General features: G+C 41.8%; 1 protein-coding gene across 2 annotated transcripts in view; it reads right to left on the reverse strand.

Annotated features, from left to right (window-relative positions):
• Positions 1 to 15,403, reverse strand: part of LDHC (lactate dehydrogenase C) — a 40,899-nt gene extending 25,496 nt beyond the window's left edge. The window contains exons 1-3 of one of the 2 annotated variants that reach the window (XM_032166453.2): positions 15,304 to 15,403; positions 14,869 to 15,003; positions 12,376 to 12,493 (exon numbers count right to left, since the gene is read on the reverse strand). In XM_032166453.2, coding sequence (XP_032022344.1) covers positions 12,376 to 12,493; positions 14,869 to 14,994 — 244 coding nt within the window. In that variant the 5' untranslated portion in view covers positions 14,995 to 15,003; positions 15,304 to 15,403. Of the gene's footprint in view, positions 1 to 12,375; positions 12,494 to 14,868; positions 15,004 to 15,249 lie in introns of both variants that reach the window. The other variant, XM_032166454.2, reaches the window with a different exon arrangement.
• Positions 15,404 to 15,684: the final 281 nt, after the last annotated feature.

The following is a 15,684-nucleotide window of genomic DNA, read 5'->3' on the forward strand; positions in this document are numbered from 1 at the left end:
CAGTGAGCCGAGATTGTGCCACTGCACTCTGGCCTAAGTGACAGAGCAAGACTCCATCTCAAAAAAAAAAAAAAAAATCTGGCTCCAAATTATCTTTACTAGCTTTATGTCTTATTTTTATGTCAGATTTTCCAGGTGCCCTGATCCTGTTAATGCCATCATTTCTTTACCTGTTATTTATTTTTCTTTGTAAATATAACCACAAAGAAACCACAAACTACAGTGGTCTGGAGCAAAAGCTCTGAGGTCTAACTGCCAGTATTCCCAACTTTGCCACTTACTAGCAAATTGTCCATGTGTAACCATGGACAATTACTTTGCCTACCCCTCTAACTCTCACTTCCTCATCTACAAGATCAAGCTAATAGCATTTTTTGTGTGTGTTATTTTGTTGTTTGTTTTTTTGAGGCACAATCTTGCTCTGTCGCACAAGCTGGAGTGCAGTGGTGCGATCTCAGCTCACTGCAACCTCCGCCTCCCAGGTTCAAGCAATACCCTGCCTCAGCCTCCCAAGGAGCTGGGATTACAGGCACCTGCCACCACGCCCGGCTAATTTTTGTATTTTTAGTAGAGACGAGGTTTCACCATCTTGACCAGGCTGGTCTTGTACTCCTGACCTCATGATCTACCCGCCTCGGCCTCCCACAGTGCTGGGATTACAGGCATGAGCTACCACGCCCAGCCGCTAATAGCTTTTTAAAAAATATGGTTCTTAAGAAGATAACTCAGTGAGTTAATATACATTAAGTACTCAACAGTGTGTATTAAATGTTCAATAAATGTTAGCAATTAACATTATTATTAGTCAAGTACTTCTTCAAATACCAATTCCTCTGCTAGATATCCCCAAGTATTTATCATATCATTCATAAATGATATGTGGTTATATTTAGAAAGAAAAATAACAGGTAAGGAAATGATGGCATTAACAAGATCAGGGCACCTGGAAAATCTGACATAAAAATAAGACATAAAGCCATCATATCATTCATTATTTATCATATCATTCATAAATACCACTTTCTTCACAGAATTTTTTTATAGCACTTACTGCCTATAATTATGAAAAAGTCCTTATAAGAGCGTATGTTATCTTCCCATGGTTATGTCTTATTTAAACCCCTAACTTAATCATAAGCACCATAATATTAATAATAGGTTCTGATTTCACTGATTTCACATTACTCCCTTCTTTCCACAGATATCTTTTTTTTTTTTTTTTTGAGACGGAGTCTTGCTCTGTTGCCCAGGCTGGAGTGGAGTGGCATGATCTTGGCTCACTGCAACCTATGCCTCCCTGGTTCAAGTGATTCTCCTGCTTCAGCCTCCCAAGTATCTGGGATTACAGGGACCTGCTACCATGCCCAGCTAATTTTTGTATCTTTAGTAGAAATGGGGTTTTGCCATGTTGGCCAGGTTGGTCTTGAATTCCTGACATCAGGTGATCCACCTGCCTTGGGCTCCCAAAGTGCTGGGATTACAGGCGTAAGCCACCACCTCTGGCCCATAAATATCTTAGCACCTTCTATGTTCCACGCAGCTGGACTCATTGTACATATGAGATAATTTAAAATATCTGTGGAGCTGGGTATAGTAGTCCCAGCTCCTTAGGAAGCTGAAGCAAGAGGGTCACTTGAACCCAGGAATTAGAGGCTGCAGTGCACTGTGATTGTGCCCATGAACTGTCATCTCTAAACTAAAAAGTAAAAAAAAAAAATTGTGGATAATCAACGATGTTCCATCATTGCTCTTCCCCATTAGACCTCACAATATGTGTTTTCTTTTTTCTTTTCTTTTTTTCTGAGACAGAGTCTCGCTCTGTTGCCCAGGCTGGAGTGCAGTGGTCTGATCTCAGCTCACTGCAAGCTCCGCCTCCCAGGTTCACGCCATTCTCTTGCCTCAGCCTCCCGAGTAGCTGGGACTACAGGTGCCTGCCAACACGCCCAGCTGATTTTTTTTATTTTTAGTAGAGATGGGGTTTCACCGCATTAGCCAGGATGGTCTTGATCTCTTGACCTTGTGATCCACCCGCCTCGGCCTCGCAAAGTACTGAGATTACAGGCATGAGCCACCGCGCCTGGCACAAAATGTATTTTTAAAATGTTCTATTGTGAAATATTTCATATACAATAACATATAAGAAATATACATTCAATTTATAAAACATTAAACAACTCTGTTAAAACCACACAAAAGACCAAGCACGGTGGCTCACACCTGTAATCCCAGCTACTGGGGAGGCTGAAGCACGAGAATCACTTGAACCTGGGAGGTGGAGATTGCAGTGAGCTGAGATCGTGCCACTGCACTCCAGCCTGGGTAACAGGGCAAGACCTAGTCTCTAAAATGTAATAATTTTTTAATGAAAAAAATTAAAAATATTAAACAACTCTGCCAAAACCGCACAATAAACACCTAGTTCACATTTGTCCTCTGGAGGCTGAGGTGGGAGGGGACTGCTTGAACCCAGGAATTCAAGAGTTTGAGGTTGTGGTGAGCTATGATCACAACCCTGAACTCCAGCCTGGGCAACAGAGCAAGACCCTTTATAAAAACAAACAAAAAAATCCCCAAATTTATAGAACATTGTCAACACCTTGGAAGCCCCTGCATGCCTCTAATAGATTATATCTATCAACCACTCTTGTGACTGGCAAAAAATCACATTACTTTTAAAAAAGCTTTACTACCTATGCATGTTTAAATTACATATTAATTTTTTTTTAATTTTTGTTTTGTTTTGTTTTGAGATGGCTCTATCACCCAGGCTGGAGTACAGTGGCACGATCTCAGCTGACTGCAACTTCCACCTCCCAGGTTCAAGCGATTCTCCTGCCTCAGCCTCCTGAGTAGCTGGGACTACAGGCACGTGCCACCACACCCAGCTAATTTTTGTATTGTTAGTAGAGACAGGGTTTTGCCATGGTGGCCAGGCTGGTCTGGAACTCCTGACCTCAAGTGATCCGCCCACCTCCGCCTCCCAAAGTGCTAGGATTACAGGCGTGAGCTACCACGCCCAGCATTACATAGTAAATTTTATCTGTTTTTGAATCATAAAGCATGTATTCCCTTAACTAAATATTATGTATCTGATATTTATCCATGTTAATGTGTGTTTCTGTAGTTCCTTCACTTTCACTGCTGTGCAATATTACACTGCATAATTTTACAACTTAGTACTGGGATTCATTGACTTGTTTACAGTTTGGGGCTACTACAATACGTTCTTGTACATGTATCCTAGTGCACATGTGCAAAAGTTTTCTTGGGAATATACTTAGAAGTGTAATTTCCAGGTTGTGGGATATGTTCATGTTCAACTTCACCAGGTAATGACAAACTTGTGGGTTTTTTTTTTTTTTTTTTTGAGACAGAGTTTCATTCCATGGCCCAGGCTGGAGTGCAGTGGCGTGATCTAGGCTCACTGCAACCTCCACCTCCTGGGTTCAAGCGATTCTCCTGCCTCAGACTCCTGAGTAGCTGGGATTACTGGCGTGCACAACCATGCCCGGCTAATTTTTGTATTTTTAGTACAGACGGGGTTTCACCATGTCGGTCAGGCTAGTCTCAAACTCCTGACCTCGTGATCCGCCCACCTCGGCCTCCCAAAGTGCTGGGATTACAGGCCACCGAGCCCGGCCAAACTTGTTTTTTTAACTGGTTTTACTACACTTCTATATGCTGTGTGTGAGAGCACTTATTGTTCCACATCCTCACAAACAGTATCACACTTCTACCAATCTAGTGGGTGTGTAATGGTATATTGATATGGTTTTTATTTTCCTGTGCTTGGTTATTGAGTTTTTTCCCTATATTTATAAGCCACTTGAGTGTCTTCTTTTGTAAATTATTGAAGGCTTTTCTCATTTTTCTGTTGAGCTGTGCATATTTTTCTTATGTATTATATTAATACAAGTATTTTTATTCTGAACACTATTCCTTTGTTAGATGTTAACACTGCAAATATCTTCTCTCAGTTTATGGCTTGTCTCTTCGCTCTTTTATATTTATTTTTGTGAACACTCTTAACTTTGTATTTTTTATTGATTATGCTTTTTGTGTCTTTGTGTTTAAATCAGTCCCTACCTTCAGGTCACAGGATATTCTACGTTATCTTCTAAAGAGAAACTTTGAAGTTTTGCTTTTCACATTTTAGTCTTTAACCAACCTGGATTTGATTTTTGTGTGTGGTATCAGGTAGGGTGTGTGTGTGGTATCAATTTATTTTTTCCATAATGATAACTACTGCCATAAGAACAATTCTAAAGGTCCATAAATTTCCTATTCATCTAGAAAATTATCAGTGTTATATAACAATCTTTTATATTGTCTCCTAATTAAGTCTCTGCACATAATTAGTGCTTTATAATAAGTCTTGAATTAGCTTGGAATGTCCAATAATAACAAAACCTGCGGGGTTTTGACTAGGATTGCATATAATCAATATGAGAAGAATGGATAGCTTACAATATTGAGACTTCTATGAACAAGGACTATCACTTCATTTATTTATTTTACTCTCGAGTAGCTGGGACTACAGGTGTGTGCCACCACGCCCGGCTAATTTATTTTTAGCAGAGACAGGGTTTCACCATGTTGGCCAAGCTGGTTTCGAACTCCTGACCTCAAGGGATCCACTTGACTTGGCCTCGCAAAGTGCTGGGATTACAGGCATGAGCTACTGTGCCCAGCCTCCCCTCATTTATTTAGATAATATATTCTTTGAGTTTTTGTTGGTTTTTTTTTCAGTTTTGGTGTTCTTGAGACATGTCACCCAGGCTGGAGTGCAATGGCGCAACCTCAGCTCACTGTGACTTCTACCTCCCAGGCTCAAGCCATCCTTCCACCTCAGCCTCTCGAATAGCTGGGACTCAGGCACCCATCAACACACCCAGCTAATTTTTGTATTTTTGGTAAAGACAGGGTTTCACCATGTTTGCTAGGCTGGTCTTAAACTCCTCCACTCAAGCGATACTCCTGCCTCAGCTTCCCAAAGTGCTAGGATTACAGGCTCTACACCCAGCCTGACATTTAACATCTTCTAATGAGGTGGTATGTTTTCTGCACAAAAGCTCTTATCCGAGGTACTTCCTATTTTTATGATATTGTAAATAATAGCTTTAGATTTCTTTTGCCTGGTTTTGGCATGCAGAAATATAATGGATTTTTTTTTTTTTGAGATGGAGTCTTGCTCTGTTGCCCAGGCTGGAGTGCACTGCCACAATCTCGGCTCACTGCAAATTCCACCTCCAGGTTCAAGTGATTCTCCTACCTCAGCGTACCAAGTAGCTGGGATTACAGGTGTGCACCATTACGCCCGGCTAATTTTTGTATTTTTAGTAGAGATGGGGGTCTCACCATGTTGCCCAGGCTGGTCTCGAACTCCTGGCCTTAAGTGATCCACCACCTCAGCCTCCCAGAGTGCTGGGATTACAGGCGTGGGCCATCTTGCCCCGCCTCAATTTCTGATTACTAACTTTATCTGTCATCCTTGCTAAACTTTTAGTTTTACATGCTGTCCTCTTCTTATATTTCTATCTTCTTTTTAATTCATTAGGTATGTTTGTCTAATATTACTTCTTCCTCTTTACGAATTTTTTTGTTTTTTTTGGATCAGAGTCTTGCTCCATCGCTCAGGCTGGAGTATAGTGGCAGCAATCTTGGCTCACTGCAACCTCCACCTCCCAGGTTGAAGTGATTCTCCTGCCTCAGCCTCCTGAGTAGCTGGGACTACAGGCGTGCACCACCACATGCAGCTAATTTTTGTAGTTTTAGTAGAGACAGGGTTTCACCATGTTGGCCAGGCTAGTTTTGAACTCCTGACCTCAAATGATTCGCCTGAGTTGGCCTCCCAAAGTGCTGAGATTACAGGCATGAGCCACCATGCCCAGACCCCTTTAAGAATTTAAAGGTTTCTGTTCTTTTGTTAGCTGTCACAGAAGTTAGACCATGTCATCTGTAATCCCAGCTGAGTGAGGCAGGAGGATCCTTTGGGCCCAGGAGTTTGAGACCAGCCTGGGCAACATAGCGAGATCCCATCTCTTTGTGTTTTTTGTTTGTTTTGAGATGGAGTTTTGCTCTTGTCACCCAGGCTGGAGTGTAATGGCACGATCTCGGCTCACTGCCACCTCCGCCTCCCAGGTTAAAGCGATTCCCCTGCCTCAGGTTCCTGAGTAGCTGGGATTATAGGTATGCATCACCACGCCCAACTAATTTTTGTTATTTTTAGTAGAGATGGGGTTTCACCAGGTTGGCCATGCTGGTCTCAAACTCCTGACCTCAAGTGATCTGCCTGTCTAGCCTCCCAAAGTTCTAGGATTACTGGCGTGAGCCACCACATCCGACCTACACCTCGCCTCTTTAAGAATTATTTAAAAATTTGAGGCCAGGCATGGTGGCTCACTCCTGTAATCCCAGCACTTTGGGAAGCCGAGGCGGGCAGATCACCTGAGGTCAGGAGTTAGAGACCAGCCTGGCCAACATGGTGAAACCCCATCTCTTCTAAAAATACAAAAAATTAGCCGGGCTCAGTGGTGCGTGCCTGTAATTTCAGCTACTCAAGAGGCTGAGGCAGGAGAATCACTTGAACCTGGGAGGCGGAGGGTGCAGTGAGCTGAGATCACACCACTGCATTCCAGCCTGGGTGACAGTGTGAGACTTTGTCTCAAAATAAAATAAAATATAAAAATTTGAAAAAGAAAAAAAAGAAATTACAACATGCATTTTCAACTTATCAAAGTTCAAAGTTAATCACCGCACTTCCTGCTTCCCTAATGACACAGGAAACTTAGAACACTACTTCATTCATCACTATCACCCCTCGCCCGTGTATTTATATGCTATATTCAAAAATTTTTTAATCCCCCAAGATTACAGTTTTATACAATTGATGTTTATTTAGATTTGCCTTCATATTTACCATTTTCTCTGCCCTTCATTTTTTGTCTTGCATCACAGATCTTGTATGTGAGATCATTTTTCTTTTGCCTGAGATATATACTTTTGTGTTTCCTTTAGGGAAGGTCTGACAGTAATTGTCCCAGTCTATTTCTGAAAACACCTTCATTCACTCTTTTTTTTTTTTTTTTTTAAGAGACAAGATTTCACTATGCTGCCCAGGCTGGTCTCAAAGTGATCCTTCTGCCTCAGCCTGCTACCAGGCCCAGCTTTGTCCTTGTTCTTGAAAGATGTTTTTGCTGGGTAGATTCCAGATTGACACTTACTCCTCCCTCAGCACATTGAAAATATCATTCCATTGTCTTCTGGTTTGACTGCTGCTATTGTCACCCTCTCCCTTTTCTGTAGGTAATTTATCTTCTCTCTAACAATTTTTAAGAACTTATTTTTGCCTTTAGTGTTCTCTAATTTCATAAGAATATGTCCAGGTAGGGATATTGTATTTATTCTTCTTGAAATTATTTGCTTCTTAAATCTGTGGGTTGATATTTTTCAGTGGTCTTCAAAAATGCTCAATCATAATATCTTCAAATGTGATGATTCTATCCTCCATGACTCTTAACCTGTTATATTTTCTACTTCTTGTCTTCTGGGTATTTGCCTTAGATTTGCCACTTCTCCCTTCAAATGTGTCTAATCTATCATTATATCCATAGAGGTTGTTGTTGTTGTTTTAAGATGGAGTCTCGCTTTGTCGCCCAGGCTGGAGTGTGGAGTGGTGCCATCTCAGTTCATTGCAACCTCTGCCTCCTGGTTCAAGTGATTCTCTTGCCTCAGCCTCCTGAGTAGCTGGGACTACAGGCATGCACACCACACCCAGCTAATTTTTGTATTTTTAGTAGAGACAGGTTTTCACCATGTTGGCCAAGCTGATCCCCAACTCCTGACCTCAACCAATCCACCTGCCTCAGCTTCCCAAAGTGCTGGGATTATAGGACTGAGCCACTATGCCTGGCTCCACTGAGTTTTTCACATTTATATTTTGTTACTTTTTAAATGTTTTATAGTCTCCTGTCTCATGCTGATATTTTCAAGTCTGTCCTTTATTTTTTAAGTAGAATAATCATATTAATTTTATAATTTGTGTTTGATAATTTTTAAATCTATAGTAGCATGTTTCTGTTATGCTGGTTCTTGCTCATGCCTTTTCTTGCAGATTTAATTATTTCTATTGTGAGATGTTCATTTTCTCTGGAAGTTTATTTGTGGAAGTTCTTTAAGGCCTGAAATAAAGTGAGTTTCCTCCAGCTACCATCTGATTGCTTAAGGTTTTCTCGAACTCAAATAAGAGTCAGCTTGTGGTTCCAAATCCTTAGCAGGTATATTCCCCCACTAAAGTGTCTAAGACATTCAATTTTACTTGTAGTCCCCAAAGGCAGGCAGAGAATAATTATTTGTAGATCATCATTACATTAATGGTATAGTTCTGGCAATGGTAAACTACTGTTGGCAGGCAAGCGATATCTGGTCTACCACCTGTATTTGGTAAATAGAGTCTCACTGGAGCCACACCCACTTGCTTATGTATTATTGTCTGTGGCTTCCTTTTGCACTGTAAGAGCAAAGTTGAGTAGGTATAATAGGAACTACATAGCTGGAAAAGCCTAAAATATCTACTATCTGACTCTTTCCAGAAAAAGTTTAGTAACCCCTGGCTTAGTCCACTAGGGTACCAGCTTTGTGGGGTGATCTCCCCAAATCCCCAAGCTCTGTCTCTGGTCTCCTAAATTTTATGAGTCAGTGAACACCAAAATTGATGTCCACCATGTTTGGCAAATGCTATCGGGGTAAAAAGAGCAATCAGGGCTGCAGTGCTCTGCTTAACTCTCTGGTTTCCTCACTTCATTCAGTACCTGTTGTGAAAATGCCTTACTTTTTTGTTAAGAGCATATTCTTTCTCAAGGATTGATTTTTTTTATTTCATATTTTATGCAGGAGTTTTCTCATTTACAGCAAAAGATTAATCCTGGTATCTATCCTGCCATATTATTAGAAATTGAAGGTTGAATATGTTTTCAAGTATTTTAAAATATGGCCAGGTGTGGTGGCTCACACCTGTAATCCCAGCACTTTGGGAGGCCGAGGCAGGTGGATCGCTTGAAGTCAGGCATTTGAGACCAGCCTGGCCAACATGGTGAAACCTCATCTCTACTAAAAACACAATTAGCTGGGCATGGTGGTATGCACCTGTAATCCCAGCTACTTGGGAGGCTGAGGCAGGAGAATCTCTTGAACCTGGGAGGTGGAGGTTGCAGTGAGCAGAGATCACACCACTGCACTCCAGCCTGGGTGATAGAGCAAGACTCCATCTCAAAAAATAAAATAAAGGAAAATAGTAATACTCTTTTAATTTGACTCCATTTAACCAATCCACCAAATTAACTGATACAAAACATACTGACACCCCAGGCATACTAAACACTCTCAACTAGTAAACTACTATCTAGTATGTCTACGTACTTCTGCTCATTAGTTGCTACATGTCAAGAATTAGTCATATTTGTACTCAAAAATATTTATGTATTTATTATTATTATATATAATTAAAGATAATATAAGTCATTAAATACCAGTGTGAAAGAAATGTTTGGTAAAGGTAAACACCACATTCAACATTGAGATTTGAGGGACAGGAAGATATAAATATACAGAATGTATCAACTGACTTGGTAATGTTTTATTTCTTTTGCTGAGTGGTAGATGCACTGATGTTTGTTATATTATTATATATATTTTAGCAATAGGATCTTCCTTTGTGCCCAGGCTGGAGTGCAGTGGTACAATCATAGCTCACTGCAACCTTGAACTCAACCAATCCTCCTGCATCAGCCTCGCAAAGCTAGGGCTACAGGCACAATGGAGACAGGGTCTCACTATGTTGCCTCTGGCTGATTTCAAACTCCTGGCCTCAAGCGACCCTCCTACATTAGCCTTCCAATGTTACATTATTTTTAACCTATTTTTCTCTATCAAGTATTCCATAATTAATATTAAAAATAATTGTTTCTATGAAAAGTAAGTTAATCCCTGGGAAGATATTAAAAGCAAATTGTTTAAAAATTGTCCTTCTAGGTTTGAGAAAGGGATAAAAATGGGCTGGGCGTGGTGGCTCACACCTGCAACTGCTTGAGCCTAGGAGTTTGAGACCAGCCTGAGCAACAGAGTGACACCCCATCGCTACTAATAATAATTTTTTAAAAATTAGCTGGGTGTGGTGCCGTGCACCTATAGTCCTAGCTACACAGAAGGGTGAGGTGGGAGGATCACCTGAGCCTGGGAATTCGAGGCTGCAGTGAACCATGATTATGCCACTGCACTCCAGCCTGGTGAAACTGTCTCCAAAAATAAAATAAATAAAGTCATAAAATTAAGTAAGGTTTTATAACCAGACTGCTTCATGAACACTTTTAAATTTCTTGTAGTACTTTAAAGCAATCTAAATGATCATTATTGATGTGCTTTCAGAAAGACACTGCCTGTTGTCCCAGGTACTTGCCAGGCTGAGGCAGGAGGACCATTTCAGCCCAGGAGTTCAAGATTGTAGAGTGCTAAGACCATGCCTATAAATTGCCACTCCAGGCCGGGTGCAGTGGCTCACGCCTGTAATCCCAGCACTTTGGGAGGCCAAGGCAGGTGGGTCACCTGAGGTCAGGAGTTCAAGATCAGCCCGGCTGACATGGTGAAACCCTGTGTCTGTTAAAAACACAAAAATTAGCCAGGCATGGTGGCACACACCTATAGTCCCAGCTACTTGGGAGGCTGAGGCAGGAGAATCGTTTGAACCTCGGAGGTGGAGGTTGTGGTGAGCTGAGATTGCACTACCACACTCCAGCCTGGGCAACAGATCAAGACTGTCTCAAAAATAAATAAATAAATAAATAGCCACTCCAATCTGGGCAACATGGAGAGAGGAAAGGAAAAGATGGAGGGCTGGGGAGGGGAGGGGAGGTGAGTGGAGGGGAGAGGATCAGAGGGGGAAAGGGGAGAGGAGGAAAGGAGGAATGAAATGAAGGGAGAAGGGAAAGGGGGAAGGAAAGGGAAAGGGAAAAGGAAGGGAAGGGAAAGATGGAAGGGGGAAGGGATGGGAAGGCACTGCAAAACTCTAATCAGCTGAGCCATACTCAAAGGCCTTGCCCTACAATCAGAAAATCAGCAAATGAACTTGTATCTACATGTGTATGTTTTAGGTCAATATAAAATGTTTATCACGGCTCTTTCTAAGAAGCATATTTAAATTAGGTAACTACCTTCAACCTCAATCATGTTGGATTAGAGGGCTTCTAGTAGAAAGTATATATGTTGAATCACATTACCAAACAGTGCACCATATACTTTAGTGTATGATAAAATAATTATGTTTCCTAATTATCTGAGGCTTCTTAGTTGGTCAACAGATGATGCTAATACCAATGAGGCCAAGTTCTAAATTTCTTATGTTCTATGGCCTCATGCTATGCCTTGAAACCTGGTTCACTATAAACATAGAAAGAAAACCAAAGAATATGGATAAATGTATTAATAATATTAAAAAACTCTTCAAGATTGTACATTCTTGGGAAAATATGTAAGACAGAATGACAAGCTTAAAAGCATTTATACATCAGTTATGTAAAGAAAACAAAAGCTTAGAAAACCTAAAGTCATTAATAGAAGAGATTCAATTTTTCTTTATACTTTTTTTCTGTTTTCCAAATATGCTCCAATTATATTGAAATGTTCTTTTTAAAAAAATTAAATTTTTAAATTATATGGCCCGGCTGGGCATGGCAGCTCACACCTGTAATTCCAGCACTTTCGAAGGCCGAGGCAGGTGGATCACCTGAAGTCAGGAGTTCGAGACCAGCCTGGCCAACATATAGTGAAACCCCATCTCTACTAAAAATACAAAAACCAGCCGGGTGTGGTGGCGCATGCCTGTAATCCCAGCTACTCGGGAGACTGAGGCAAGAAAATTGCTTGAACCCGGGTGGCAGAGGTTGCAGTGAGCTGAGATCGTGCCACTGCACTCCAGCCTGGGCAACAGAGCGAGACTCTGTCTCAAAATAAATAAATAAATAAAAATAAACTATATGGCCCAATCACCTGAGGTCAGGAGTTTGAGACCAGCCTGGCCAACATGGCGAAACCATGTCTCTACTAAAAATACAAAAATTAGCCAGGCGTGGTGGCACATGCCTGTAATCCCAGCTACACAGGAGACCGAGGCAGGAGAATCACTTGAAGCTGGGAGATGGAGGTTGCAGTGAGCCAAGATGACGCCACTGCACTCTAATCTGGGTGACAGAGTGAGACTCTCAAAAAACAAAAAAAATTAATTAACTAAATTAAATTATATGGCCCAATGGCATGGTGCTATTTTTAATTTTATATTTATTGACATCAGTTTGGTAAAATTTATTTTATAAAACTAAAATTAACCTTTTCCAGAAGTAATCTTTGAAGTACTAAAGAAAAGACTGCCATGCTGAAGATCCATCATTTCTCCCTTCAGTTTGTCTGATGCAACATCAACGAGGGCAAGTTCATCAACCAAATCCTAAAATATATGAAAGTTCTGAATAAAATGTTCCTACTTAAGTTTTAGGAGAAGAAGAAGAATTTTCATGTGGCTACTTGATAATTAAAGGAATCTCATATTTTAATAGGGAAAAATGATATAAAAATAGTTTTTCAATGAGCCTGGGTGACCGAAAGTCAAGATAAGTAAACATTAAGATGTAGCAAAAATTATTGTTTGACTTCATATAATTGTTAGAACCTTTTAGAGCTGGGCGTTTTTTGTTTTTGTTTTTGTTTTTCTTTTTTTGCCATTCAGATAACAATTTGAAACCAAGGAAAATAAAATGATTTCAAAGGCTTTTATTATATTTAGCCTTTATTTTTGTGTTTTTTGTTTTGTTTTGTTTTGTTTGAGATGAAGTCTCACTCTGTCGCCCAGGCTGGAGTGCAGTGGCACAATCTTGGGCACTGCAACCTCCGTCTCCCAGGTTCAAGCGATTTTCGTACTTCAGCCTCCTGAGTAGCTGGGATTACAGGCGCCTGCCACTATGTCCAGCTAATTTTTGTATTTTTAGTAGAGACGGGGTTTCACCATATTGGTCAGGCTGGTCTCAAACTCTTAACCTCAAGTGATCTGCCCACCTCAGCCTCGCAAAGTCCTGGGATTACAGGCCTGAGCCACCGCACCCGGCAAGGATTTTATTATATTTAACCTTAAGCCTAATTTCTGAGTTGGCTAACGCTGCTTTTAGTATGCGTCATTATGGCCCAAACAGGAAGGTAACCACCTCTGATGAACACTTATTGTTTTCATTTGTCTAGTGTCCCTTTTTCTGGTAATAGAATTTCTCTTTTCCATGGGAACCCATTCCATGTGTTTCAGTGCAGTACAATTAACATTGGTCTTCCAAGCTTAGGGTAGATGGGCATAAAACCCAGACCTAGCCAATTGTTCCATCCTTTCCTTCTGGTCACAGAAATCAGTTCATAAGTGGACATATGGCCCAGGTATAAGAAACAAGCATGTCTATAAAGTTTGAAAATGGAAGATGGAAGATTACATCTCACTTTTCTTTGGAATCATAAGCTCTAAGAATAACATGCAAATCTAAGAACACTAGTAAGGACTGTAGAGTTGGAGAAAAAACAAGAATCTAAGAACAAACTGTACAGCCATCTTTACCACCACATAGAAAGACTCTACGAATTAAGCCAACAGAGAAAATCTAAACCAAGATATGCAAAGATTATGTCTTGATATGTCTGAACTTCAGAATCTGGTAGTACCTGAAGCTAGTTTTGCCCTATTTCCAGTTACATGAACAATATATCATCTTTTTCTGCTTACCCTAATTTAAATTGGGTTTTTGTCACATGCGACAGAGTACGGAACTATATAGAAGGAGTGTATTCATTCAGATTTCAGTGGCCAGATTCCAAAGGCAAACAGTAAGGGAAAGAGGTAAAAGTCCCTACTTACGGCTAGGCGTGGTGGCTCATGCCTGTAATCCCAGCACTTTGGGAGGCTGAGGCAGGCAGATCACGAGGTCAAGAAATCAAGGCCATCCTGGCCAACATGATGAAACCCCGTCTCTACTAAAAATATAAAAATTAGCTGGGCATGGTGGCACATGCCTGTAGTCCCAGCTACTCAGGAGGCTGAGGCAGGAGAATCGCTTGAACCTGGGAGGTGGAGGTTGGTGGGAGCCGAGATCGGGCCGCTGCACTCCAGCCTGGGAACAGAGCAAGACTCCTTCTCAAAAAAAAAAAAAAAAAAAAAAGGGAACAGTAAACACTGGGGACTCCAAAAGCAGAGAGGGAGGAGGGCACAAGGGCTAAAAACAATACCTATTGGCAGCCAGGTGTGGTGGCTCATGCCTGTAATCCCAGTACTTTGGGAGGCCAAGGCAGGCGGATCACTTGAGGTCAGGAGTTCAAAACCAGCCTGGCCAACATGGAGAAACCCCATCTCTACTAAAAATATAAAAAATTAGCCAGGCCTGGTGGTGCATGCCTGTGGCCCCAGCTGTTCAAGAGGCTGAGGCAGGAGAATCGCTTGAGCCCGGGAGGTGGAGGTTGCAGTGGGCCAAAATCGCGCCGCTGCACTCCAACCTGGGTAACAGACTAATCTTGTCTCAAAAAAAGAAAAAGAAAAGGAAAGTCAGAAAAAGAAAGGAAAAGAAAGAAGAAGTAAAAAAAAAAAAAAGGAAAAGAAAGAAAGAGAAAGAGGAAGGAAGGAAGGAAGGAAGGAAGGAAGGAAGGAAGGAAGGAAGGAAGGGAGGGAGGGAGGAAAGGTCAAAGGATACATAATCGCTTTCAAGGGATTAACCCCGCAACCCTGAATACATCGACATGTACAAGACTCTGAAGTGCTCACTTGATTTTCAGCCACAGGATGGGCTTCTCACTCACCTTCAGTAAGATGCTAATAGCACAAGCCATGCCTACGGCACCAGTTCCAACAATAGTAATTTTACACTGGGAGTTTTTGTCATCCTCAATTAGCTTCTCAATTAGCTGCTCCTTGACAGTTGACATTTGGAGAATCTGATAGGGATAATGCAATTTCATCGGATTAACCACACTGAACATCTAAGAAACTACCTCTTCAGTTTGCAGAGTGTTGGAGCTGGGGATGGGGGGAAGCCAAAGAAAGAATTTCCTGGTCAAAGGGTGCGGGGAGGGTAAAGCAAGGCCCAGTCTACCAGGCAACGGGAGGGCTGGGGCACCAGCGGGCTTTTGGATTTCTCCCTGCCCCCAGCCACCACTTTCACCCCAGCACCACACGCTCACAAATGCTTTGCTTGGCGCAATCAGTACAGATGACCCAAAAGGGCAAAGCACCACCTTTGAAGGAAGGCACAGAAGTGACACCAGAAAAATACACCAACGACAGCTGAGGCCCGAAGCCCGGCGACGGTTGCCCTCTGCGCGACTCCAGACACGCACGCTCCCGCGCTCGGCTCTTCTGCGTCAGCACGCAAGCTCCGCCCCCCGCCGGGCCAGGCGCCGGCATGGGGCGTCTTTTCTGCCTTGGAGCGCGGTGTGGGTGGCGGCGGTCCAGATCACCGAAATGTTAATGCGAAGAATTCTAGACTGGCCCAAAGAGTGTGCAAGACGGGGATATCCATGCATTATTTGCAGGATTTTAAAAAATTATTAACTTCTGAAACTTCAGGACTGAGTGCTGAAACAAAGTTAGAATTTCTCTTGAGAGAACAGAGGGTA

This window comes from Hylobates moloch, unplaced genomic scaffold (genome assembly GCF_009828535.3).
Source record: "Hylobates moloch isolate HMO894 unplaced genomic scaffold, HMol_V3 SCAFFOLD_11, whole genome shotgun sequence".
NCBI classification, from domain to species: domain Eukaryota; kingdom Metazoa; phylum Chordata; class Mammalia; order Primates; family Hylobatidae; genus Hylobates; species Hylobates moloch.